Source organism: Nuphar pumila, chromosome 15 (genome assembly GCF_984573655.1).
Source record: "Nuphar pumila chromosome 15, dmNupPumi1.hap1.1, whole genome shotgun sequence".
Classification (NCBI taxonomy): domain Eukaryota; kingdom Viridiplantae; phylum Streptophyta; class Magnoliopsida; order Nymphaeales; family Nymphaeaceae; genus Nuphar; species Nuphar pumila.
Genome location: NC_143263.1, coordinates 1,876,823 through 1,901,958, shown reverse-complemented (window position 1 = coordinate 1,901,958; position 25,136 = coordinate 1,876,823). Strand labels below are relative to the sequence as shown.

Below are 25,136 nucleotides of genomic sequence, written 5' to 3'. Positions count from 1 at the left end.
GAACTAATTAGTTTCAATGGGGTTCAACTGCCAACACTTGGCCTTGGGGATGTAAACAGTTTAAATTTGGGTCTAGTGCAGCATATTTGAATTTGGAGCTGGATTTAGGATATTGATGGAAAGTGCCTCTAGGAACCCAGACAACTGATTAGCCATTTGGCCTTTTTGCATCTTACATGTACTAATGTTTCACAAAAGTAACCAGATTAAAATGTGAACCCCGACTCAAATCCAATTCATTTAGCTAATTAGATCTAGAAATGGCTTAATAGATCCAACTAAAGATTATTCACTGAATTGGATTTTGGATCCAAACCTGCTCCATTGTCATCCTTGCTAGCAGCTGGTGATCACTAAAGAGTAAGGCAATCTGGTTAAGAGGCAGAGAGAGAGAGAGAGAGAGAGTTAATATTTGCTACCCCTGACTATACCATGTTCCCTGGTAGGAATGCAAAATTTTCAAAACAGAGACAGAATAAATGTTGCAAACTGGACATGGGCATAAAAATATATATACACAAGCATATATGCTACAGAGGTAAACTGCAAGAGTCATTGACTTGGGATGCCAGCAAAATGTCTCCAAGCTGTCTATATAGGTCGATTTGATCCTCGATTGAAAGGTTACCCAAGATCTGAAGCACAAACAGTAATGATCTGAGTTTGTGAAAACAGCAATGAATATCAAGAGCTGTCTACAAAATGCATGCCGATGTACGTACTTGTTGAAGAATCGTCTCAACCATATTGCTATGTGGCACAATGAACGATTGGCAATAGATGTAAGAAAACACAGCCATCACCATCTGTGAAAAGTTGAAAAATAAAAGGTAAGATTCAGAAAATATAGCACCAGAAATACAATTGTTTTATATGGGCAACTTGTGAATGAAATTATCAAGATGGATGATGTTCAAAAGGTGATGAAATAATTCATTTGGGCTCTTAAAACAAAAACAGACTGATTAATGAAGATTCCAAACAGCACCATGCCCATACTGTTTTCTACTTCATCAGTGCCATCACTATTTGAGATGCCACCTGAATGAGTTATATAAAACCTTGTGGATGCAGACGTAGCATTCATGCATGAACTCCAACAGAAGAGTTTTCGCACTTAGCAGCAGTGTCAACACAGAGATCAACAGTAAACTCTTAAATGACTCACCTGACAATCCATTCGGTCAGTAATTCCACCATGCCCAGGAATACTATCACCAAAGTCCTAACCAAGAGATGATAAAATTTAATTAAGAATTCATAAAGTTCGAAACAGACGTGATAACAAACATTCAATCAGACGTGCAAAAGGGGTACCTTAATCTTAAATGCCCTTTTGAAACCACTTGCAAAAAAACCTCCAAAAGGTGCTATACTTGACGCAAATAGACCAAGTGCTAAAGCATGCCACTGCACCGGCAATACTGTTATCTCTTTCCAAGGGAACTGAACATAAGTAATCTGTTAGATGTTCAAGCATACAGCGGTAGGCCTGTTCTTACATAAAAAAAATTTATGTTCACACAGCCAAGCAATTTGATGGAACATTGGTAGGATGACAAGTGTTCAAATATCACAAACAATAACATGTTATCAAACGAGAAAGCCACAAGCAGGGGAAGATAACAAACACCGAGTGAGTCCAAACCACTAGCACCATCCATAACAGAAAAATCAAATAAATGGGAAATTAGTGCCATGGACACGTCTCATAGCCTAAAAATGCCACATAAACAGCACCTCATAATGGATCGAGTGAGAGTTAGACCATCATTAATTTCGTAGAGATAGATCACTGATTCAGAATTCAAATACCAGCCAATCAGCAACATAAAAAAACATTTTCTTTTCGAGGTGATGCTCAACCGAAAAAGAAAAAAGACCATAAAGCATATTTAAGAACTCTAGACTTTGTGCAATCATATAAAGATTAAAATGTCACCCCCTTTCACTCAAAATTTTGAATTGGTTCGTGAATCATGAACAGGAACAGAAAGAGACAGCTCATTCTTTAGTGAATCCAACAAGCAAACCAATTTTGATCACTCACCCAGGAAAGCAACATCCCAAAAGAGTAACATTTAGGTTTGAACAAAGGACCAGGATCACAACGTAGCCACCCTGTAGATAAATCCTGCAAATGTTCTTATCATGATTAAGAGCCCAATAAGCATTTAGACTTTCAAATTATCATAATATATTGGCATCTTGGATGAAAACTTACTTTCCTTGGGCATGTTAGCCATTGAAAATGTCCCAGAAAACTTGCTAACTACACAAGAACATGAAGAACATTAGCATAATTAGGAATCCATTATCATGCATTTTACCCAGTTTGACACAACAAGTATGCAATTGTGTTTCATCTTAAGCATCCGTCTGTGATGCAGCAACAGGCATAATCACTGAGGCAGTTTAATATGTATGAAGAATTCAAGAGTTTGTTAAATGGGTAGCAGCACATGCAAGTATGTGAACGCGGATGTATCTGAGGAATGTACTTCTCTGATGTGTTATCAGAGGGCAAAGCACACACTACATCCACATTGTTTCAATAATATATATGATTGTGCTTCACATTTTACAAGATGTCTATGCCACAAAGAGGTGTTAAGAGTAATGTATTTTTTTATATATAAATATATCCGTACATGCATATGTATATATGTATATTGTGAAAAGAAGTCGTCATTGGGTCTTGGATCCAAATCCGACCCGATTCATGTATCGGATCGGGTCAAGATCCAATCTTTGTACAGTGTAATTTAAAAGTTTATTAGAGGGTATTTTTGTACCCTAGAATTGTACATTAAATATATAATCAATTGAATGGGAGACACAGCCCATCTGACGTCTTTTTCCCTACAGACTCTTCTCCCAACATCTCCTCTTCTCTCTCTTGCAAAAGACAGCGTGAAGGCTCTTTTTTGACATAGTATCAGAGCAATAAATTTCTGGGTGTGAAATCTCGTACTCTATCCTTCGTTTCCAGCCCTCGTCAGCGAGTGTAGAACCGACAGAAGAGCACCATTTTCTGGCGTGAAGAGCAGTCTGAAATACCGATCTCTTCTCCTCGTCGACAGTATGCTCCATCATCGCAAAGTGTCGACCTCCTCTCCTCGTCGACAGCGTGAAGTCCGTAGGACTTATCTTCGGCGACAGGTCCCTCTACCCCTCTTTTGTCTCTTGCAAGTTATTCTAATACCTCCCATCATGGCCATCTATCGACAGAATCTCTTATTTTTGTCAAGTTATTCTAACGTGAATCTGAAACTCATCCTACTGTCATCTTTAATTTATTGTTTTGTTTGTGTTAAATTACTGTTGTCATTTTATAATTTATACATTCTGTGTTTTCACGCTAAAGCTGAATCGAGTTTCTATCATATTATTTTCTCTCACGTGATCTGCATCACGTCAATCTAAACAAGGCCGAACCAAGTCTATTTCTCCATTCACCTTCCATATCTGAACATCGTTTCAGATTCACCTTTTCCTATACACAGTTATGAAGTCATACCTTTAATCTTTTGTTTTCATTCCTATCTGAATATCTGAATATTATCTTTTTTCCTGATCAAAGTTAAACAAAATATCCCCATTCCAAATATTACTTTCTCTGTCCAAATCTTCTCCCAACCATTCAAATGGATTCACATCATCCACAGTCAGGACTTTCTTCCAATTTCCTTGGCCAATTAATCTCTGAAAAACTGAATAATACCAACTTTTTAACCTGGAAAAGACAGATTATTCCATTTATAAAGAGTCAGGATCTCTCTGGTCATCTGGATGGATCGGTCACACCTCCTCCAGAATTCACTTCGCAAGAAAGAACGGACGATAAAGGGGCGCAATCTATTGTTCTTCTCAAGAATCCCGAATATGTCACTTGGATGAAAAGGGATCAATCGTTAGTGGCATATATCACTTCAACTCTCTCACAGGAGGTTCTTGTAGCTATTCCCGATGACTGTTCGGCCAAAGAGCTGTGGGATAAGCTAGTTCAAACATATTCGCAGATATCTGAGGCGAGAATCATGTGTCTCAAGCGAGATATTCAAATGCTGAAGAAAGACTCCATGTCTATTATGGAATATCTGAACAAAATGAAAGGTATCACGGATCAGCTGGCTATTGTGGGGTGTCTCGTCAGTGAAAATGATAAGGTGCAACAAACCTTGAGTGGGCTGGGACCAGAGTATCATGTCATGACGACGACTTTATTATGTTTACCAGAACTTCCGAAGTTTGAAGATCTTCGTGCAAAATTGCTGCAATATGAAATGACTCTGAAAGGATCTTCTGAAGATCTTCATGGACATCCAGGAACCCAAGATGTGCTCGCCACGGGAATGACTTATGGTAGAGGTCGAGGAAGTTTCTTTCGAGGAAAGGGAGGCCAAGCGAGAAATACTTTTGGAGGCCGTGGTATACTTCCAACGCCCAATATACAAGGACAAAGGCTCATTCACACCTGTTTTCTATGCAATAAGAAAGGGCATATTAAAGCAAATTGTTGGTTCAACCCTCAAAACAAAGGAAAAGGTCCACAAGCAAAAGCTAGGAAGGATGGAGAAGTAAAAGAGTTGTTGTTGGCAGCATTGGCAGGCTTGAATATGAAGCAAAATGATAAAGGCATTTGGTACGTTGACTCCGGAACAACTACCCATGTCACGGGTGATGCGGGTAAACTCCTGACTCTTACTCCTTATGTTGGTAAGAATAACATAGTCACGGGAGATGGCTCTCATCATTCTATCTCACATATTGGAAATGCCATTATATCCATGTCAAAAGCTTCTCTTAATCTTCCAAATGTTATTCATGCTCCTAATATTCAAAAGAACATTGTTTCTGTCTCAAAACTTGTTGATGATGTTAATGCTTCAGTTGAATTTACTCTATCTTCTGTCTATGTTAAGGATCTTCGCACGAGGAAGACATTCGCTGAAGGAAAAATATGGGGCAACGTGTACATTTTTCAAGAAGATCCTTCCTCTGTTCGGTCTGACTATTCATCCTTGAAGCCTCACCAACATCAACTTCATGTTTCTTCTGAGTCTGTGTTTGCCATTTCTGAATGTAATAAGCCAAGACTTTGGCATAGTCGTCTCAGCCATTGTGGTCGTCATTTTATTAAAAAACTTGTCTCGAATAATCTCATTCCTAAGTCCAGTTTGAGTTCGGAAGTCATTGATATGAAGTGTTCTACTTGCCATTTATGTAAGAGTCGTGTTTTGTCATTCAATTCTATTAATAAGAGAGCTTCAAGGCCCTTTGAGGTCATCTGTTCTGATGTGTGGGTCCTGCCCCAATTACTTCTCTTTCTGGCAGTAAATATTACCTTATTTTCATTGATAGTTACTCTCGCTATACTTGGATATTTTTCATGAAACACAAGTCAGAAGTTTTTGGATTGTTTAGGAAATTTCATTCATTTGTTCAGAATCATTTATCTACCAACATTCTCAATTTCCAGTGTGATGGAGGAGGTGAATTCTCCTCGAGTGACTGTTAATTTTCTTCAACATAATGGGATAAAGAGAAGAGTGTCTTGCCCACATACACCTCAACAAAATGGGATTGCTGAGAAGAAGCATCGACATATTGTTGAGAGTGCAATGAGCATGATGCACGGGAGCAATCTTCCTGTAACATTATGAACTGAAGCTTTTCATTCCACAGTTCATGTGATAAATCGACTGCCAATGACCATTTTAGAAAATAAGTCACCATATTTCTCCCTGATTATCATGAATTATGTGTGTTTGGGTCTATTTGCTATGTTCACATTGACAGCTCATTGAGACATAAGTTTCAAGATAAAGCCTTAAAGTGAAGGTTTGTGGGATATGTTGAAGACTGTTAAAATGTAAAACTGTACATATATGTATATATAATAATATTATATTATTATATATATATATATAAATACATTTTTAATTTCTTTCTTTTCTGTATTTTTTTCCTTTATTTTTATTTTTTGTTTTTATGTCATCTAGTTCAGTTTGAACTAGAATGACTGTTGCTAGTCAAGTCCTGTCCAGACTTGACTAGCAATAGAGCTGTTGGACTGACACAGTCCAACAGCTCTAAATAGAGCTGTTGGACTGTGCCCAACAGCTCTATTGAGTCCTCTTTCAGCTGTGTATATAAAGGGGTGCAGCCCCTCTTGTATTTTACTCCAATGCTTCTTAAGCAATTGGTTTTTCATATCAATAAAGAATACATTTTTTATTTTTATTTTGTTTCCAGTTATACCCTTTTTAAGGGTTATGCTTTAGTGTCATTCTTGACACTTGCTCTTGTTAATCAAAGCTCGTGTTTCGAAGATCCCCATTTCATTTCATGGTATCAGAGCCGCGGAAGTACTAAATCTTGAGGAAAAGCTGCCTCGGTTTCCGTGCCCGTTTGCAAAAGTGTTCGCCACTTGAAGAGAAGTGTTTTATCACTTCATTGGAGAAGATTTCACATCTTGTTGTATTGTTTTTTTTTTTTCTTTCTTTCTCATTTTTCTTCTTGTTTCTCTTCTATCCCTATTCTTTCTCTCCTTGTAATCGATGGATGACAATGATAAAGTCACCATCATGCCTATGAAACTAAGCGATACGAACTATGTAACATGGGCTTCAATCATGAAGCACCATATATGGGGAAAAGGCTTATGGGGGATTGTGGATGGTTCCGATTCGGAACCTAAGCTATCTCTTACTAAAAAGGAGGGAGATAAAGAGGTCCCTCTATCGGAAGAAGAGAAAATCAAGGCTATTGCCTCATACGAGAAGAAATGGAAAGAATGGAGAATATCTCATGCGAAGATAATGTCATGGCTTATCAATAGCGTTGACATTAAAAAATGCTCAAGTCTTGCCAAATTTGATCATGCCGATAAGGCATGGGAATACCTTAAGAATATGTATTCCCTTAAAGATATTGCACACGTGTGCAACCTCCAAGAAAAAGTTTGAATGATGACACAAGGAGACAAAACTATTCGTGAATATTACAATGGGTTGTCCGAACTTTGGGAAGAACTTTCCCTTTTAGAACCAAAGTGGCATTGTGCCGAAGACATCGAGCTTCGTCAGAAACAACTCGATGCTGAACATTTTTACCAGTTTATCACTGGATTAAGGCCGGAATTTGAAACCACTAAATCGGCCCTACTTCACAGGGGAAAAATTCCTTCTATTGTTGAAACTATTGAAGAGTTAACAATGGAAGAAAATCGTCTCCGGAAAGGTTCTTTAAAAATTGAAGATGATTCCGTTTTAGCCGTGTCTAGACCAGGGAATCATGTTCGATCATATAGGCCTCCTCACTTTAACCGACAAAATGGTGACTATGATAAGAAGAAAGTTATTTGTCATCACTGTCATGAACCGGGACACTACAGGCCACAATGTCCCAAACTTAAGGAACTGAGAGAAAAAAGAGCTGCAATTGCTGGATCGGAGCCTAAAGATCAGGATGCACCAGTTTCCCTGGCCCAACTAATGGAGATTCTTCAGCCTCTCATCAAAGGTGCCTCTTCCTCATCTGAAGCTTCAACCGGCGCAGCAGCCTCATCTTTTTCTGATTTAGGTAAAATTTCTTGGCTTCTTGACTCTGGTGCATCTTTTCATATGACCCCAAATAATCAAAGTCTATCCAAATGTGTTAAAAATAAAACAAGTGTGTCAAAGGTCTTTACTGCTGATGGGACTTCTCTTGAAATAGAAGGAATAGGAAATTTTGAAAAAATTTATAAAACAAAAAATTTTTTTATTCCAGAAATTAGACATGTTCCCAAATTAAATTTAAATCTTTTATCTGTATCTCAAATTTCTGATTATGGGTGTAATATTTCTTTTTCTTCTCATGGTTGTTGGGTACAGGATCGCCAGTCAGGCAAGCTGATTGGGGAAGGCCATAGAGAAGGAGGGCTCTATTACATGGATTTTTTGGAAATGCCGAAGAAAGCTTTTTGTTATAATATTCAAAAAATAGAGTTGGAACTGTGGCATAAGAGACTTGGTCACCCACATATAGCCAAAATCCAACATTTTCCAAATCTAGGGAAATTTTGTAACTCTGAATCATTTGATTGTAAAGATTGTATTCTCGGCAAAATGAAAAAATTACCATTTCAGAACAGAACCTTTTTCTCTTCAAGACCACTTGAATTAATACACTCGGATGTTTGGGGTCCTGCACCAGTAATTTCTAAAGGAGGATTTGTTTACTATGTTATTTTTGTCGATGATTTCTCCCGACATACGTGGATGTACTTTCTCAAACATAAGTCTGAAGTATTTTCATACTTTCAAACTTTTCATAATATGGTTAAAAACAAGTTTCAAAATGATATTACTATTTTTCGCACAGATTCAGGGGGAGAGTTTTTATCCACAGATTTTCAAAATTATCTTAAATTGCATGGCATCACACATCAAAGATCTTGTCCTTATACACCTCAACAAAATGGACTGGCAGAACGAAAACATCGCCATATTATAGAAACCACTAGAACTTTATTAATAGCAAATCAAGTCCCTAAAGACTTTTGGGCAGAAGCTGCCTTAACTGCCACCTATCTCATTAATAGGATGCCATCTTCTTCGTTACAAAATATCACTCCCATTGAAAAACTTATGAACATTTCTCCAGACTACTCTAGATTAAGAATATTTGGGTGCAAATGTTTCATATTTACTGACAAAAATGATAAACTTTCCCCTCGTGCGATTCCCTGTGCCTTTTTAGGATATGCTGAAAACCAGAAAGGTTATAGATGTTTTGACTTCAAAAATAATAAACTATATGTGTCTAGAAATGTTTCCTTTCTTGAAAAGGAGAGCTTCTTTGATTTTAGAAAATTAAAAGACGTCACTGAGTACTCCTTTTTGCTAGATCTAACATCAACATCTGATGAATATGACCTTGATTGTAACTTTGATGATGATCACAGAATTATTGATCTTAATGTTGAAAATGAAGAAGTTCATAGAGATACTAGTATTCAATATTCCAGGCGACAAGAGTCTAATACTCCATGTGCACTTGAGAAATATTCTAACATTCCAACTAGACAATCATCCCGAATCTCGAGGCCTCCAGAAAAGTTTGTATCATACGAGTCTTTCTCACCCACATATAGGGCAGTTATTGCATTAATTCACTCATATGAAGAACCATCCACATATTTTCAAGCAAAAAATGATATCAAATGGATAGAAGCCATGAAAGTTGAATTAGATGCACTTGAAAAGGCTTCTACATGGAATATTCAAGATCTTCCTCCAGGGAAGAAAACTATAGGATGTCGATGGGTTTATAAAATTAAAACCAAGAGTGATGGTACTCTTGAAAGATATAAAGCCCGTTTAGTAGCCAAAGGTTATGCCCAAGAATATGGGATTGATTATGAAGAAACCTTTGCTCCGGTGGCTCGTATGACTACTGTCCGAACCTTAATTGCCTTAGCTTCTATCAAAAAATGGTCTATTTTTCAAATGGATGTCAAAAATGCTTTTTTAAATGGAAAGCTAGTTGAAGAAGTATATATGGAACCCCCTAAGTATTCCTAAGGGTAAAGTCCTTCGCTTAGAAAAAGCTCTTTATGGACTTAAACAAGCACCAAAAGCTTGGTATGATAGGTTTAGTCGTGTTATGATTGATATTGGTTTTCAATTCTGTTTAACTGACACTGCTTTGTTTATTAAGAATTCTGATGCAGGGATCATTGTGCTTCTTCTCTATGTGGATGATATGATCATCACCGGAAGCGATAAACAGGGAGTTGCAACAATCAAAACACTTCTTAAATCTCATTTTGAAATGACTGATTTGGGCTTGTTGAGATATTTTTTAGGCATTGAAGTTGCTTATTCTCCTAGAGGATATTTATTATCTCAGACTAAATTTGCTTTTGATATTGTTTTCAGGTCTGGTATTACTGATGATAAGAAAGTTGACACTCCAGAAGTTGTTAATGTTAAAATGAAGATTGATGATGGAGAACTTCTTGCAGACCCTACTCCTTACAGACAGCTTGTCGGGGCACTTTCCTATCTATCCATTACCAGACCAGATATAGCACATGCTGTTCATACAGCAAGTCAATTTCAACATGCTCCTACTTCTGTTCATATGGGAGCAGTCATGCGTATTATCAGATACATCAAGTCCTCTCTTTCACGAGGACTTTTCTTATCTTCCTCCTCTTCTCTTGATTTAATTGCATATACTGATGCTGATTGGGGAGGTGATCCCAATAACAGACACTCAACCACTGGCTTTTGTGTCTTTTTAGGGGAATCATTAATCTCGTGGAGGTGTAAAAAGCAGCAGAAGGTATCTCTCTCATCCACCGAAGCTGAATACAGAGCCATGGCAACCACGACCATGGAAGTAGTTTGGCTCCGACGACTGCTTGCTGACATGGGAGTTGAAGCAACAAAGGCTTCACAAATGTGTTGTGACAACAAAAGTGCGATCTACATTGCCAGTAACAGAACATTCCACGAACGCACCAAACACATCGAAATGGATTGTCACTACGTCAGAGAGGAATATCTACACGGGATAATTGATCTGCCATATGTCACTTCAGAATATCAGTTAGCAGACTTCTTTACAAAGCCTCTCGCTGCTCCCCGATTTCACTTTCTCTTAGACAAACTTTCGCTCATTGTACCGTAAGTTTGAGGGGGAGTGTTAAAATGTAAAACTGTACATATATGTATATATAATAATATTATATTATTATATATATATAAATACATTTTTAATTTCTTTCTTTTCTGTATTTTTTTCCTTTATTTTTATTTTTTGTTTTTATGTCATCTAGTTCAGTTTGAACTAGAATGACTGTTGCTAGTCAAGTCCTGTCCAGACTTGACTAGCAATAGAGCTGTTGGACTGACACAGTCCAACAGCTCTAAATAGAGCTGTTGGACTGTGCCCAACAGCTCTATTGAGTCCTCTTTCAGCTGTGTATATAAAGGGGTGCAGCCCCTCTTGTATTTTACTCCAATGCTTCTTAAGCAATTGGTTTTTCATATCAATAAAGAATACATTTTTTATTTTTATTTTGTTTCCAGTTATACCCTTTTTAAGGGTTATGCTTTAGTGTCATTCTTGACACTTGCTCTTGTTAATCAAAGCTCGTGTTTCGAAGATCCCCATTTCATTTCAGAAGACTACAAAGGATATAGGTGCTATGATCCTTTGACTAAGCGTGTCAAAATATCGAGAGATGTAGTTTTTGATGAAATGAACTTCGATGATCAGCCGCCTAATTCAAACCTCCATGTTGCTCATTCAAGTCCTAGCGTTGAGGTATACCATCCATGGTTAAATTCAGAACTCTTCTCCAGTGCTAAAGAAGAATGCCCAGTAAACTGCAGTCAGAAGGAGATACATGAAGAATCAGCAAGTGAAGTTCAAACGGAAGAGATTGTTACTCAAGACTTGGAGCCAACAAGGTATAAAGGCGTTGTATACACCCGGCGAGAGAAAGAGCCCTCATCCATCCCTTGTACAGGTTCAGATCCTGCTTCTCAGATGATGGATATCAGAAGATCCTCACGGACTCGACATCCGCTTGACAGGTGGGTAAGTCATAAACATTTTTTATTGGATTTTCAGTTATTTTTGACATCCATAAGTAAAGAAGATGAGCCTCTCATGTTCTATCAAGCTGCAAGTTCTAGAAGATGGGTCGAAGCAATGAATGAAGAAATGGAAGCCTTACATGAATATGGGACATGGGAGATTGTGCCTAGACCACCAAACAGAAATGTCGTTGGGTCAAAATGGGTATACAAGATAAAATATAAACCAGACGAGAGCATCGAAAGATACAAAGCCAGATTAGTAGCCAAGGGATTCACACAAGAACAAGGACAAGACTTTGATGAAACCTTCAGTCCTGTAGTGAAGATGAGAACTATTCGCATTGTGTTGAGTCTAGCCAATGAACATGGATGGACATTGAGTCAGTTGGATGTTAAAAATGCATTTTTACACAGGGACTGAGGAAGTCTACATGGAACAAGCCACTGGGTATGCAGAACGAGACGCCAAGCAGTATGTATGCAAGCTAAAGAGGGCACTATATGACAAGCTTCTCGTTCCTGGTTCGACAGTTTTTCACTAGAGATACAAAAGCATGGCTTCTCTCGATCCTTTCTTGATCACTCGTTATTCATTCACAATGAACAAGGTGTCACTGCTCTTTTATTGATATATGTAGATAACATCATCATCACAGGAAACTGCAAAGATCACATTAAGAAGGTGAAGAAGTTACTAAATCAGAGAATCAAAATGAAAGATTTGGGAGAGTTGCGGTATTTTCTTGGGGTGGAAGTTGATAAAAGATGTGATACACTTACACTTATTCAACACAAATACACGTTGGACATTCTCAGCAGGGCAAGCATGACAGGCTTTAAGCCATTAGCAACTCCAAGTGTCATTTATCAAAAACTGAGTTCTAGAGAAGGGGATATATATGGAGATCCCACTAAGTATCGTAGCATAGTTGGCATGCTACAATATCTGACTTTTACTAGACCTGACATAGTGTATTCGGTTAATCAAGTGTCTCAGTTTATGCATGAACCTCATACGTCGCATATGAAGGCAGTCAAAAGGATACTTCGTTATCTGAAAGGTACAGTTGGTGATGGCCTGGTATATAAGAAAAGAGAATTAGATCCAGGCGGGGGTCATGAGATCATCATTTATGCTGATGTTGATTGGGCGGGTGATCCAGATGAACGACGATCAGTATCTGGCTATTGTAGCTTCATTGGACCGAACCTGGTATCTTGGAGCAGTAGAAAACAAAAGGCGGTTGCTAGGTCGAGCACTGAGGCTGAATACAGATCGATGGTTGTTGCCACTGCTGAGGCTACATAGATAGGACATCTTCTAACAGAAATGGGAGAACTGATTGCTCGGTCCCTGTTACTGTGTGACAATCAAAGTGCCATCAATATGTCCTTCAATCTTATCCATCATAGTCGAGCAAAGCATATTGAGATAGATCAACACTTTATTAGGAAAAAGGTTGAAGAAAAGGAGATTGAGCCCATGTTTGTGCGAACTGAAGAACAAGTTGTTGACATTTTCACCAAAGGGTTGACAAAGGACAAATTTTGGTTTCTTAAAGACAAGTTATTCATGGTCCAGGACCATGCACAACTTGAGGGAGGCTGAAAAGAAGTCGTCATTGGGTCTTGGATCCAAACCCGACCCGATTCATGTATCGGATCGGGTCAAGATCCAATCTCTGTACAATGTAATTTAAAAGTTTATTAGAAGGTATTTTTGTACCCTAGAATTGTACATTAAATATATAATCAATTGAATGGGAGACACAGCCCATCTGACGTCTTTTTCCCTACAGACTCTTCTCCCAACATCTCTTCTCTTTTCTCTCTTGCAGAAGACAGCATGAAGGTTCTTTTCTGACATATTGTTCATTTTGTACATACACATACTTATGTATATAGTATAGTATATACATATATGCTCAAAGTATACATATATATATATATATATATATATATATATTTATAAATATTTATAATATATATATATACATATTAGGGACTAAGTCAAACAGGTTGACTTAGTCCCAACGGCTAGAAATTCTAGCCATTCCTCCCTTTGGCTCCCTCTCCTTCTCTCCACTTCTTCCTTTCCTTTTTTCTATAAAAGGGTGTGAGTGTGATCATGCATAATATTCGCATTTTATTAGTCATTATTTATGCATGATCCATGTTAAAATCGCTTTAAAACCCCATTTTTAGCGTTAGTTTCGAGAAACCGCATTGAATTGAATTTTATCAGAAAATCGGGTTTTTCAAAGCTTTCCGTGCATTTTTAGTATTTTTATTAGATTTAGAATTTCTTAATTGTAGTTCAGTTGGCTTAGGTTTGTATTAGCTAATTTTTAATTAGTTTAGTAAGTTTTGATTTTTAGAAAAACATGTTTTTATAAGAGACCTTGTTTTGGAAATTATCAAAAATATTCACTCTTTTGAAAACTTTGTTTTAACCTAATTAGGCTTATAAATAGTAGTTTAGAGGGCTGAGAAAAACGTTTTTCCAGCAGCCCTCTTGCTTCCCCTCCTTCTTGCCTCCCTCTTCTCTCTCTCACTTGCTTCTCCTCTCTCTTTTGCCAATTTCTTTCTCTCCTTGTTCTCCTCTTCTTTTTCTTCAAGCTTTGAACCCTTTCGTCATCGGCAACTTCTTCTTCGTTGGGGAGGCATGCGTTCAGCTGGGATCAACCATTCTTCTCTCAACCAGTCCGTCGAAAGCGAAACGCGAGGTGATCTTCTTCTCCCTCTTCTTCGTAGCTTAGGAGCATTCATTGCATACCTCGTTTCTTTTATTTCTTTTTCTACGTCTCATCGTGGCATATAGCATAATCAGTATTATTTTGTTCATATACATCATACTCAGCATACATAAACTGGTTGCATATTAGAATAGGTAGTTGACGTCGTTTTCAGCGTTTATTGATTGCATACGTTAGATAATCTCATTAGTTGTTTATTGATTAATTTATTTTATATGCTGTTAGTTATTAGTTGTTTATGTGAATCATTATTTTACTTCATAGTTGTAGGGTAAGACGTTAACTCATTGCATAGATTAGGTATTCATGTAGTGTATATTTTATAGATTAAGCAATCAGCGTTTTTTTTTTAGGTATTGCACACAATATTCAAAGTCAATGAAATAGTTGTGTTACAAATGTTGAATTATGCCAACATTAATTCATAGGTCATAGGGTAAAGCTTTACTGGTGGGCATGTTTGCGTTAAAATCTTTAGTCGGCTGCATGTTTATCGCTTTATTCATATAAGTCGTTCTTATTAGCATCAAACATCAGCGTTTTTCCCTTATGCATTAATGCCTGACCTATTGTTTTATTACTTTGGTTGGTTCAGCAGTTTGTTAATTCAGCCACAAAGTTTTTTTGTTTGTGTGTTCAGTCTATAGCCCAGCGTCAAGAAAGCATCCAGCTTGAATGACGCTAAGCTAGATCTTAGTTAGTTTTTGTTAGGTGATTTACTTGTTAGTTGACATTGCAGTGCCTAACTGTTTAGTTTAGAAAGTTATTTTGTTTAGTTATGATCGTTGTTTTTTTAGTGTTATCATATGTAGACAAGAGATGTTTATTCACACTTTTGTATATAATTTTAGCTCATCGTTGGCTTTGTGATTCTGCTCTTGTTCTAGTCGCTGATACACTTGTTTTGAATGTCATTATATGTAGGCAAGAGATGTTTATACACACATTTGTGTGTTTCTTTGGCTCTTTAGTAGCATTACGTTTGTGCTCTTGTTCTAATCACTGATACACTTGATTTTGAGGTTTGGAGGTCTAGTAAGGTGATTGCTTGTGATTGTCGAAGTCAAACTAATGTTTTAATTTGCAAAATTCATTCATTATGATGTATGAGATTTTTATAAATCTCTTCGTAATTTTTTCTAAACTCATTTGTTCTTTTATGAGAAATGGTTGTTGAAATATTTTCATGCATTTTGGATTGTATATGTCTTAGTTACATGACTTATTCCATGATTAATTGTCTTAATAATTTGCATAAAGTTATGTTTTTCTAAGCATATATTACAACAACAACAACAACTACGCCTTCATCCCAAAACAATTGGGGTCGGCGATATGAACCAAAAAAGAAAATCATTCTGGGTCTTCCACATGAATCCTTCTCCACCAATCATTTCTATCCAATGCCATGTCCTCGGTGAGGTTCAAAGCATTCATATCATTTCCTATCACCTCCATCCATGTCTTCCTAGGCCTACCCCGACCTCTTTTAACTAATATATTTTTCCATTTCTCCATCCTTCTAACTGGAGCATCATTAGGCCTTCGCCGAATATGTCCAAACCACCGTAAACGATTCTCTCTCATCTTATTTACAATGGGTGCAACGCCTACCTTCTTATGTATCTCCTTGTTCTGAATCTTATCTTTTATTGTATTTCCACACATTCATCTCAGCATACGCATCTCAGCTACACTCATTTTTTGAATATGATGTCTCTTGGCAGCCCAACATTCTGTACCATATAGTAAAGTGGGCCTAATAGTCGTCCTATAAAACTTTCCCTTCAACCGCAATGGCATTTTACGATCGCACAACACTCCAGTTGCACTTTTCCATTTCATCCACCCAACCTTTATCCTATGATTTACATCTCCATCAATTTCTCCATACTTTTGAATGATAGATCCCAAATATTTGAAACAATCATCCACCGGTATTTCTTGCTCACCAAGCTTCACTACACTCCCATCACTACTTTGTTGCTTACTAAATCGACATTCCATGTATTTTGTCTTACTCTTACTCAACTTAAAACCTCTTGCTTCCAATGTCTGTCTCCATAATTCTAACTTAGCATTAACCCCAGCTCTAGACTCATCAATCAAAACAATATCATCTGCAAACAACATACACCACGGCACATTTTCTTGAATTGATCTCGTAAGCTCATCCATCACTATAGCAAATAGGAAAGGGCTTAAAGCAGATCCTTGATGTAACCCAACCGTTATAGGAAAATTGGTTGTCACCCCTCCACAAGTGCGGACATTGGTTACTACTCCTTCATACATATCCTTAATTATACTAATGTACTTGATAGAAACACCTTTCTTCATCATTGTCCACCAGAGAACGTCCCTAGGTACTCTATCGTATGCCTTCTCCAAATCAATAAAAACCATATGCAAATCTTTGTTTCTCTCTCTATTTCTCTCAATAAATTGTCTAAGAAGATGTATAGCTTCCATAGTTGATCTTCCAGGCATAAAACCAAATTGATTCTCCGATATCATGACAACCTTCCTCAACCTAGACTCAATCACCCTCTCCCAAAGTTTCATAGTATGACTCATGAGTTTTATACCACGATAGTTTGTGCAATCTTGTATATCACCCTTATTCTTATATAGAGGCACCAAAGTACTCTTCCTTCACTCATTAGGCATCTTATTTGTCTGCCAAATCTTGTTAAAAAGATTTGTCAACCATTTTAAACCTTTCTCTTCCAAGCATTTCCAAGTCTCGATAGGTATACCATCTGGGCCAACTGCCCTTCTTGATTTCACTTTCTTCAAAGTCTCTGTAATTTCTTGCTTTTGAATCTTGTGCATGAAGTCACGATTCATTTCATAAAAAGGAATGGAGAAATCTCCAAGATCTTGAGCATGACTTTCATTAAATAGCTTATCAAAATAATCTTTCCATCTCTCCTTAATCTCCTCATCTTTGACTAAAACCCTTTGCGTTTCATCTTTGATACATCTAACCATACTCAGATCCCTCGATTTCCTATCTCTCATCTTTGCAAGCCTATAAATATCCTTCTCGCCCTCTTTGGTATCCAACTTGTCATAAACCTCCTTATATACCTTATCCCTCACGTTCCGAACTACTTTTTTAGTTTCCTTCTTTGCTATCATATACTTCTCCAAATTCTCATTATCACGACTCTTACTTAGAATTCTATAACACTCTCTTTTAACATTAATAACTAATTTAACATCCTTGTTCCATCACAATGTATCCTTACCTAGCGGTGCACCGCCTTTAGACTCACCCAATACCTCCTTAGCCACCTTTCTAAGCATATATTAAATAAACAAATATATATTTTTTGCTTGTGTTGCCTTTTGTTGGCTTTTTGTAATGTCCCATAGTAAACTTGTGTACTTTTATACTTGTATTATGCCTTTGTGTCTTTATGTTGTCCATGCTTTGACTTGTATGTGCTTTTGCACTTTGCTTTTGTAATTCTGAATATTTCATTACATACTTTTCTAAGCATTTCATTAGTAAAATCTCTTATGTGTATACCCATAGTGGCTATTATGTGTATTTGACACTTGGTATTATCTTTTGTAAAATTAATGTTTCTTTAACACTCTTATCTTTTATGTCTTCCGTTGTGTAAAATTGTCTTGTGTTTTTAACTCTTTTACGAGTTGTTTCTTTAATGATCATGCCTTTTATGTGATAAATATGAGTATTCACTTGAAATAATGCATGTTCTCATGAATGAGTAAAAGTAATAAAAGGTTTATCGTATGATTTGTTCACGTTAAATGATATTAAATTAACTTTATATATTGTATGCGTGCTTGGCCATCCTCTCGCCATAATATATAGCTAATAATAATTATCCTTTGAAATCTTCTTAAAATATACTTTTGTATAGTTGGATGTTTTTGTTAGCCCTATTTACAGATTTTCAAAATGTGATGATAATTAAAGATCTCCTGTGTAATGGAGCATATGATGGGGCACCAAGCAATGAATGAAAGAAATTGATGAAGACAAATGATGATATCTTGTGTAATGGGTTACTTATTTGTATTTGCAAACTTATAGTGAGTCGGTGTAAATTTAAAGGGGGTGTTAAGAGTTTTATATATATATATATATATATATATATATGTTGTTCATTTTGTACATATACATACTTATGTATATAGTATAGTATATACGTATATGCTCAATGTATATATATATATATATATTATAATATATATATATATACATATTGGGGACTAAGTCAAACATGTTGACTTAGTCCCAACGGTTATAAATTCTAGCCATTGGGACCTAGTCAAACCTGTTTGACTAGCTCCCAATGGCTAGAAATCTAGTCGTTGGGAGGCTCCTCCCTCTCCTTTTCACTACTTCCTCTCCTTGTCTTTATAAAAGGGTGAGAGTGTGTGCCTTTGTAACATGAGAGACTGATGAATTGTATTAGGTATTTTATGTGTTTTGAGAGTTACGGAGTGAGAAACTTATGTAATTTTTCCTTTGTCCATTATGAATAGAATTGTTTGTAACCTTTTAGCTCTCATGTTTTTATCAAAATGTTTTATGTTCTTGGAGACCATTATGGAGTGCATTGGGATCCGTATCATTTCATGACAAGAGGGACATATCAACTTAAGTATTTCTAAACCAAGTGAGCAATCATGAAGAGCAAAACTGCAGAAGCTCACCAAGAATGCTGATATAATGGTTGTCACCGATGCTCCAATGAAACCTTCCCAAGTTTTCTTTGGAGATAACTTGATTAAAGGTGTTCGGCCAAAAAAGAACCCAAAAACATAAGCAGCGATATCATTGATAACAATAAGTGATGCAGGAAGAAGAAACCTGCAAAGAGAATTGTCATTTAAGGGGTCAGTGACACCATTGACAGTACCAATGAAAATAACCTGCAAATAGATACTGTGACAGCAGAAAAAGTAACAGCCCCGCAAACAGGACTGGTCAGGGAGCAATGCTTCTGAGGAACTTCCAGCTACAATGTACTCGATTGACATAAAAAGACCAAATAATTAGAAAAGGGTACAAAACACTCTCAATTGACATAACTGTAAGAAAGAAAGAAAACTACTGTGCACAACCAGACCCTAAATCAATATGTCCTCCATGGTTAGAATAGTTTTTTGCCATCCACAGTAAAAAATGTGGCACCAGATCAGATATGTCTGCAGGGTAATCAAGTTTATTATAGATATATGGCAGATACAATATAATATAGTCATCAACCATAATCATCATAATATGATGAAGTACCAAATGCAAAATGTTTATTCATTTCCGCAGATTGCAAGATCAAATGCAAGGGACAGACATCCTAACAATGTAGTATACAGCTTGTAGTGCATTGATTCTGGTCAAGACCAGAAAACGGTTAATGTTTGTAAAAATACATGTATTTGCATATATATTTATTTATTTATTTATATGTGAAATATCCGTTAGGGGTTTATTTGTCACTTTACATAGTTGTTTCTAGAAACAACTATTTTTATAATTAGGATATCTTTTAGTTTTTTTATTTTTATTTTCTTTTTAAAACTCTTTTTTGTACCACATTACAACATGTGGGAGCCCCCAATGGCTCCCTTTTCCCATGTCTTTTTGTGTATAAATAGGGGGTACTCCCCTTGTATTCTTTAAGCCTTAGAGCTCCTCTCTAATAAACTTATTATTATTTTTTATGTGTTGCCTTTTAAAGGCTTGTTGTATTGTCCCATGAGTGGACCTCTCTCTCTCTCTCTCTCTCTCTCTCTCTCTCTCTCTCTCTCTCTCTCTCTCTCTCTCTCTCTCTCTCTTGTATTTGTCCATTGAAGGACATTGTGAATGCATTAAGCATTCTTTATATTTCCTCATACTTCATTACACTGTTAGTGTTAACCTTTTTTCAAATCTATCCAACATAAAGAAGCAAATTTATGGGGTTTGATAAAAGATCATGCTTAAGCACACTGTCCAATTTCAAGCATGCCACAGAGCCATTTAACCAATCTGCGAGTTCTATTAATTCAGCTTTTGCCACTAAGTGACGATCCTTTCGGGCAATAGGAATTAGTTAATTACAAATAAGTACTTTTCCAGTAAAAACTTTGAAGAAATGTATCAACCAAAGGAGGCCTGTGTGCCTCAAACAAATATGCAAATTCAGAAAGAAATGCAACTGGAATCCAGAAGATAGTTCATTTTCCATAGTTTTGACTCAAGGTAAAAAAAATTCCAAAGATGGCAAGCACAGAAATAGTGGCTGAACAACTTTGTTAGATATGCAATCGTGCAACAGTATGTCATATACAGACATTCCACTGAAAACATCTCAATAAAAGGCACCAATGATGTAAAAAAAGCCTCAATGGTTCACATAAAACTGGAAAAGATTCTTGAGAGCAACAAACAAAACCAAGAATAAAGTTGCTAAAGGAGGCCCCAAATGACAAGAATAAGATATATAGCACCTTGAGACAGTGAATTACCAGAAAATTCCTTCAAATATATTTGCTACAGTAAATGCAGATTGTGTGAACACAACAAGAAGAATCATGTGAGTCCATGCAAATTGCCCAAATTGATATTTGTACATCTTCCTCTTTAGAGTAAGTATGAACCATACAAAGCCTGCAAACATCATGGAGAAACAATCATGATGTAAACCACAGATAAGTAGAAGAAATGACATCTGTATGCATCACAACCAATGAGAAAACTTGACCATCAAAGTAGCCAAACAGTGTGAAGGAACACTGAACTGCGATCAGAAGCAGGATAAATATAAAAGTAAACAGAGCATTAAGCATGTTCAGATGCTCCGTGTCCAGTTATCAACATACTCTTGTATCTAAAATTAGTACTGAGCTTAATGAACATCTACTGATCATAAAATTTTGGACACGCAGACAGACAGACACAAAGAAAAATAAAGGCACAAAAAATTGCTGGCCACACACCCATAAGATCAGGAGCAATGCAAAGGATCAGAATAACATGCCTGAGATGTACAAGAAATAGCAAATAAACAGCTGATATTTGATAAGGCTGCTCACAAGACGATGTAAGAATTTATCTGAGAGTACCATGCTCACAAATTGCCTCCGGAGAAAGTAGCCATACACAAATATCATTGTTGTGAAAAAGAAATGCCTGAAGAAGAAACAGACAATAGTTACAAGAGAGAGGGAAAAATAAGCATCTTAGCATTACCAACAGATGATGAACAAATAGACTATGTCAAAATAATCATAATAATAATATTTAAGGTAAGGCTATTTTATGCAGAAGATGGACTGATTACCAATTTAGAATCCTAAATCCAGGAAGTTGTCTATCTTCATGAGCCTTTCTTGCTAAGTTGAAAACCTCCCTTACCATAAAGATTTGGATAGCTATGATCATTGCCCAAATATAGAGATGCCCCATATAAATGATAAAAGCAAATCCTCCAAGCATCCAGACAGTTGACCATGCACGTGTTCGCATAGATTTATACTTGTTTTGATCATCAACAAGCAAATGAGTTCCATTTGTTTTACTTGCCTCATGGAGGACCTGAATTCAGCAACTGACTATTAGCATTATATACTACAGAAACAAGAACTGCTGATAACATTACCACTTCAATCACTGATGAGGTAAATATTAATAAATCGACTGCCAATCCAGACTATACAAAAGATATAATTAATTAAGGTTTACAATTCTATTACAAAACAACAGGCAGCACCAGTGACCTTTTATCTAATACCAAATAACAGGTAGCACATTCACAGATATGATGGCTTAACTGTAAAATAGTCTAGCACAATTAACTCAATTATTACATGGATACTGTTCCTGGAATTGTTAATCCTACTAAATGGTAAGAGTAATGAGAGAAAATCCAAAAGGAACTAAAAATAGTTGATGGTGTAAATTATTCAATCCAGATAAAGAACTAATCAAAGTTAAAACAATGGATGAACTGAAGTGTAATGCAGTACAGAAAAACACATAATGACTACAAATTCATATCCTTAATTTCTCCAGGTTACAGAAGGAAAAGAAAATTGCAGGAAATACAGAAACAAAATGCATAAGTATCATAACAAACCTCATTTGAGCGCTTACGATGCCGAACCCGGCTGGAAGGATATGATGTTGAAGGGTTACTTGAGCTATTCTCTCTTTGTGTAGTTGACATAATTCCTTCCCCAATATATATAGCCAGTTAGCCACAAGCTCTAAATCACTGGATTAAGAAACAGCAAGGTGCTTCATGCAATTAGGCAAAGAAAAGTCTTACAAGTTCAGTATTTAAAGCCACAATTAACAAAGTATTATTGAAACGGCAATTACAATCAGAAGAATAAATACGGGCAACTGTTACAGAAAGACTAATCGGACCCTCGAATGGCTGTAAATAACCAAGAACGGCCAAATGGACCAGTACACCACGGTACAGATCATTCCAGAAAAGAAAGCAGAACATGATTGAATACATGTTCTGTGATCAGAGAATGTGGTCATGATCAAACAAGCAAACCATAAAACCTTTCTTTCAAAACCCATGGGTTTGGAACATACCGATTTCAGATCCTTCAGAAACAGGTCCAACATTAAAATTCAGACGGTAAAGACGAGAGAGAGAGAGAGAGCAGGATCACAATATTCGAAAGTTAGAAGATAAGCAGCAGCAGCAACTATAATTATATAATCACGAAGAAAGACTATTCACATGCAAACAAGGACTTGAATGGAGGAACAGTTTCCCTTTGTAAAAACATATTTCACTTCAAGAAAATCTCAACAAAGAACTTATGGTGTGAAAGAAGAACAAGGAAACACGCTTTTATCAACGTGGGTGTTTCTGAAACTTTTGTATACAAACTTTTCATAAAAAATATAAGAAAAATCGCCCAAACATTAACAAAAGACCTAAATCCTGTTGAAATAATAACAAAAGACTATAAATTAAAAAGAAACATAAACACAACCATGAAGTGGAAACTCACTCGACACCAGTAGACCTCTCTTCCCTTCAAACACTGTGAGAAATCTGCTCCAAAAACAAAGGCAAGAAAATATCAGATTTAATTATTAAAATATATACTGAACCAGATAACCAACAATAGAGGAAGGAGGAGACTCCTTCCAATGAAAACAAAAAACAAAAAAAAAAGAATAATGGTATACAGTATCTACGAAAAACAACTTGCACACATAAATTAACTGAGAATCAATGCACATATTCACCGTCATTAAAATTTCTTGTCTTTCCATCAAGAATTTCGGAAACCCAATTCACACAAACGGTCAAAAACAATGAACCTGCCAAACTATTCAGCAATCAAATGAGAAAAAACAGAAAACTAAGACCCCAAATTCCGGTCCTCCAAGTTGGGTACTCAAGAAATCGAAGGATCATCTGTACTCGCAATATGTAAACGCGAATCTGAAAGATCCCAATAGAGGGGAATAAACAACTCGAATCAATTCCCACTTTATGGTTGTCTCTGCAGGTATGCACGCACCTCTCTCATACAAATACCCAGTTTGTTATTTTATTTTTAACAAGAGAGAGAGAGAGAGAGGTATTTTTTATATTTTCTCTACAGTAAGGAGAAAAATAAATTAATTGACGAAAATATTCATTAAATGCAGAAGGACACTGGTGCAGGAATCCACAGGAACCTTTCTTTTCTTCTTGGCTGCGACGTCTCTGAAAAGAAGAATGCGACCCTCACAGTATTTCTCTCTACAAATTCTGGAGATCCAAACCACCAAAAATTTGCCCCCAATTCTCAAACTCAAGGGGGCACTTAAAAACATAATAATAATAAAGACTAGTCACAAACACACAATTGTGTTGATCCGGGTCTGGATATTGATATTAGTGGAAACGGGTTGACACCCCCCTTCTCTCTCCATCATACAATAAAGAGTTGACGTGTGGGTTTAAATTATGTCACTATACTAATAATTTGCTCATCTAATCATTCAATGGATAACGGATAGAAGCGAAACTACTTGATGTAGGGATTTTTAACTGATACGTGCATACCTTATCAATGAGTTTGAAACTAAGCTAATCTAAGATTATAGATATTGTTTAGGATAATTTAAATACTTCTTTGCTTGTAATGGCCTTTGGCCTTAAAACCCAGTGTACAAGGTGAATTTGAGGACTCTTTGCACTTGTTAACTTTGCTAATAGAATTTATTGCATTCTTGTCTTCTTTGCTTTCCTCACGTTTACATGCTTGTGCAAGTGTACTAGTGCACTTGACTTGACTACTAGCAAGCTTAATTTTCATTATACGCTTAAAAGGTTGTTTCGGTGTTGGGATACACCGGGCACATCATGGAGACATTCGTTTTTAGCTCGTGACAAGTTTGTATCATAGCCTTATCGATGTTGGGATTGACAATGTCTATATAAAAAAAGATTGCTTCACAAAATCAAGTTTTTCTTGAAGAAAAGTTCATGGCGATGACCATGTGTCAATTTTCATGCGCGATGTTGTTGAGCTGAAGAATATCGTGACCAACGTGAAGCAGTTGGTAAAAGATGCTAATATTGCTTTTGATGCTCGGTCACCAGATTAAGACAATAGTGGAAGGAAGTGAAAGACTTTATGGATGGTTTTTTCAGCAAATTTGATGATTTGCTAGAAAGGTTCAACATTCTAGCAATAGAAATAGATGTTGTCAAACGGAAGAACGATTAGTTAGAGCGATGGTTGAGGATTGTCTCAGCTGAAGGAAATGCGACATATGATTGCG

General features: G+C 36.5%; 1 protein-coding gene across 3 annotated transcripts; it reads right to left on the bottom strand.

Annotated features, from left to right (window-relative positions):
* Positions 1 to 462: 462 nt before the first annotated feature.
* Positions 463 to 23,746, bottom strand: LOC149814094 (phosphatidate cytidylyltransferase 1-like). 3 transcript variants are annotated; one of them, XM_089989579.1, is made up of 13 exons: positions 23,607 to 23,746; positions 23,366 to 23,409; positions 22,465 to 22,602; positions 21,670 to 21,923; positions 21,367 to 21,518; positions 20,855 to 20,996; positions 19,058 to 19,214; positions 2,225 to 2,272; positions 2,051 to 2,134; positions 1,318 to 1,446; positions 1,169 to 1,225; positions 723 to 806; positions 463 to 635 (listed from the first exon to the last, which is right to left on the bottom strand). In XM_089989579.1, the coding sequence occupies exons 3-13, from the start codon at positions 22,552 to 22,554 to the stop codon at positions 531 to 533; spliced, it is 1,302 nt and encodes a 433-aa protein (XP_089845705.1). In that variant the 5' UTR covers positions 22,555 to 22,602; positions 23,366 to 23,409; positions 23,607 to 23,746; the 3' UTR covers positions 463 to 530. The 3 variants fall into 3 exon arrangements, with proteins under 3 accessions (XP_089845705.1, XP_089845706.1, XP_089845707.1); XM_089989580.1 differs by having other exon boundaries at positions 22,465 to 22,559; XM_089989581.1 differs by lacking the exons at positions 21,670 to 21,923; positions 23,366 to 23,409; positions 23,607 to 23,746 and having other exon boundaries at positions 22,465 to 22,480.
* Positions 23,747 to 25,136: the final 1,390 nt, after the last annotated feature.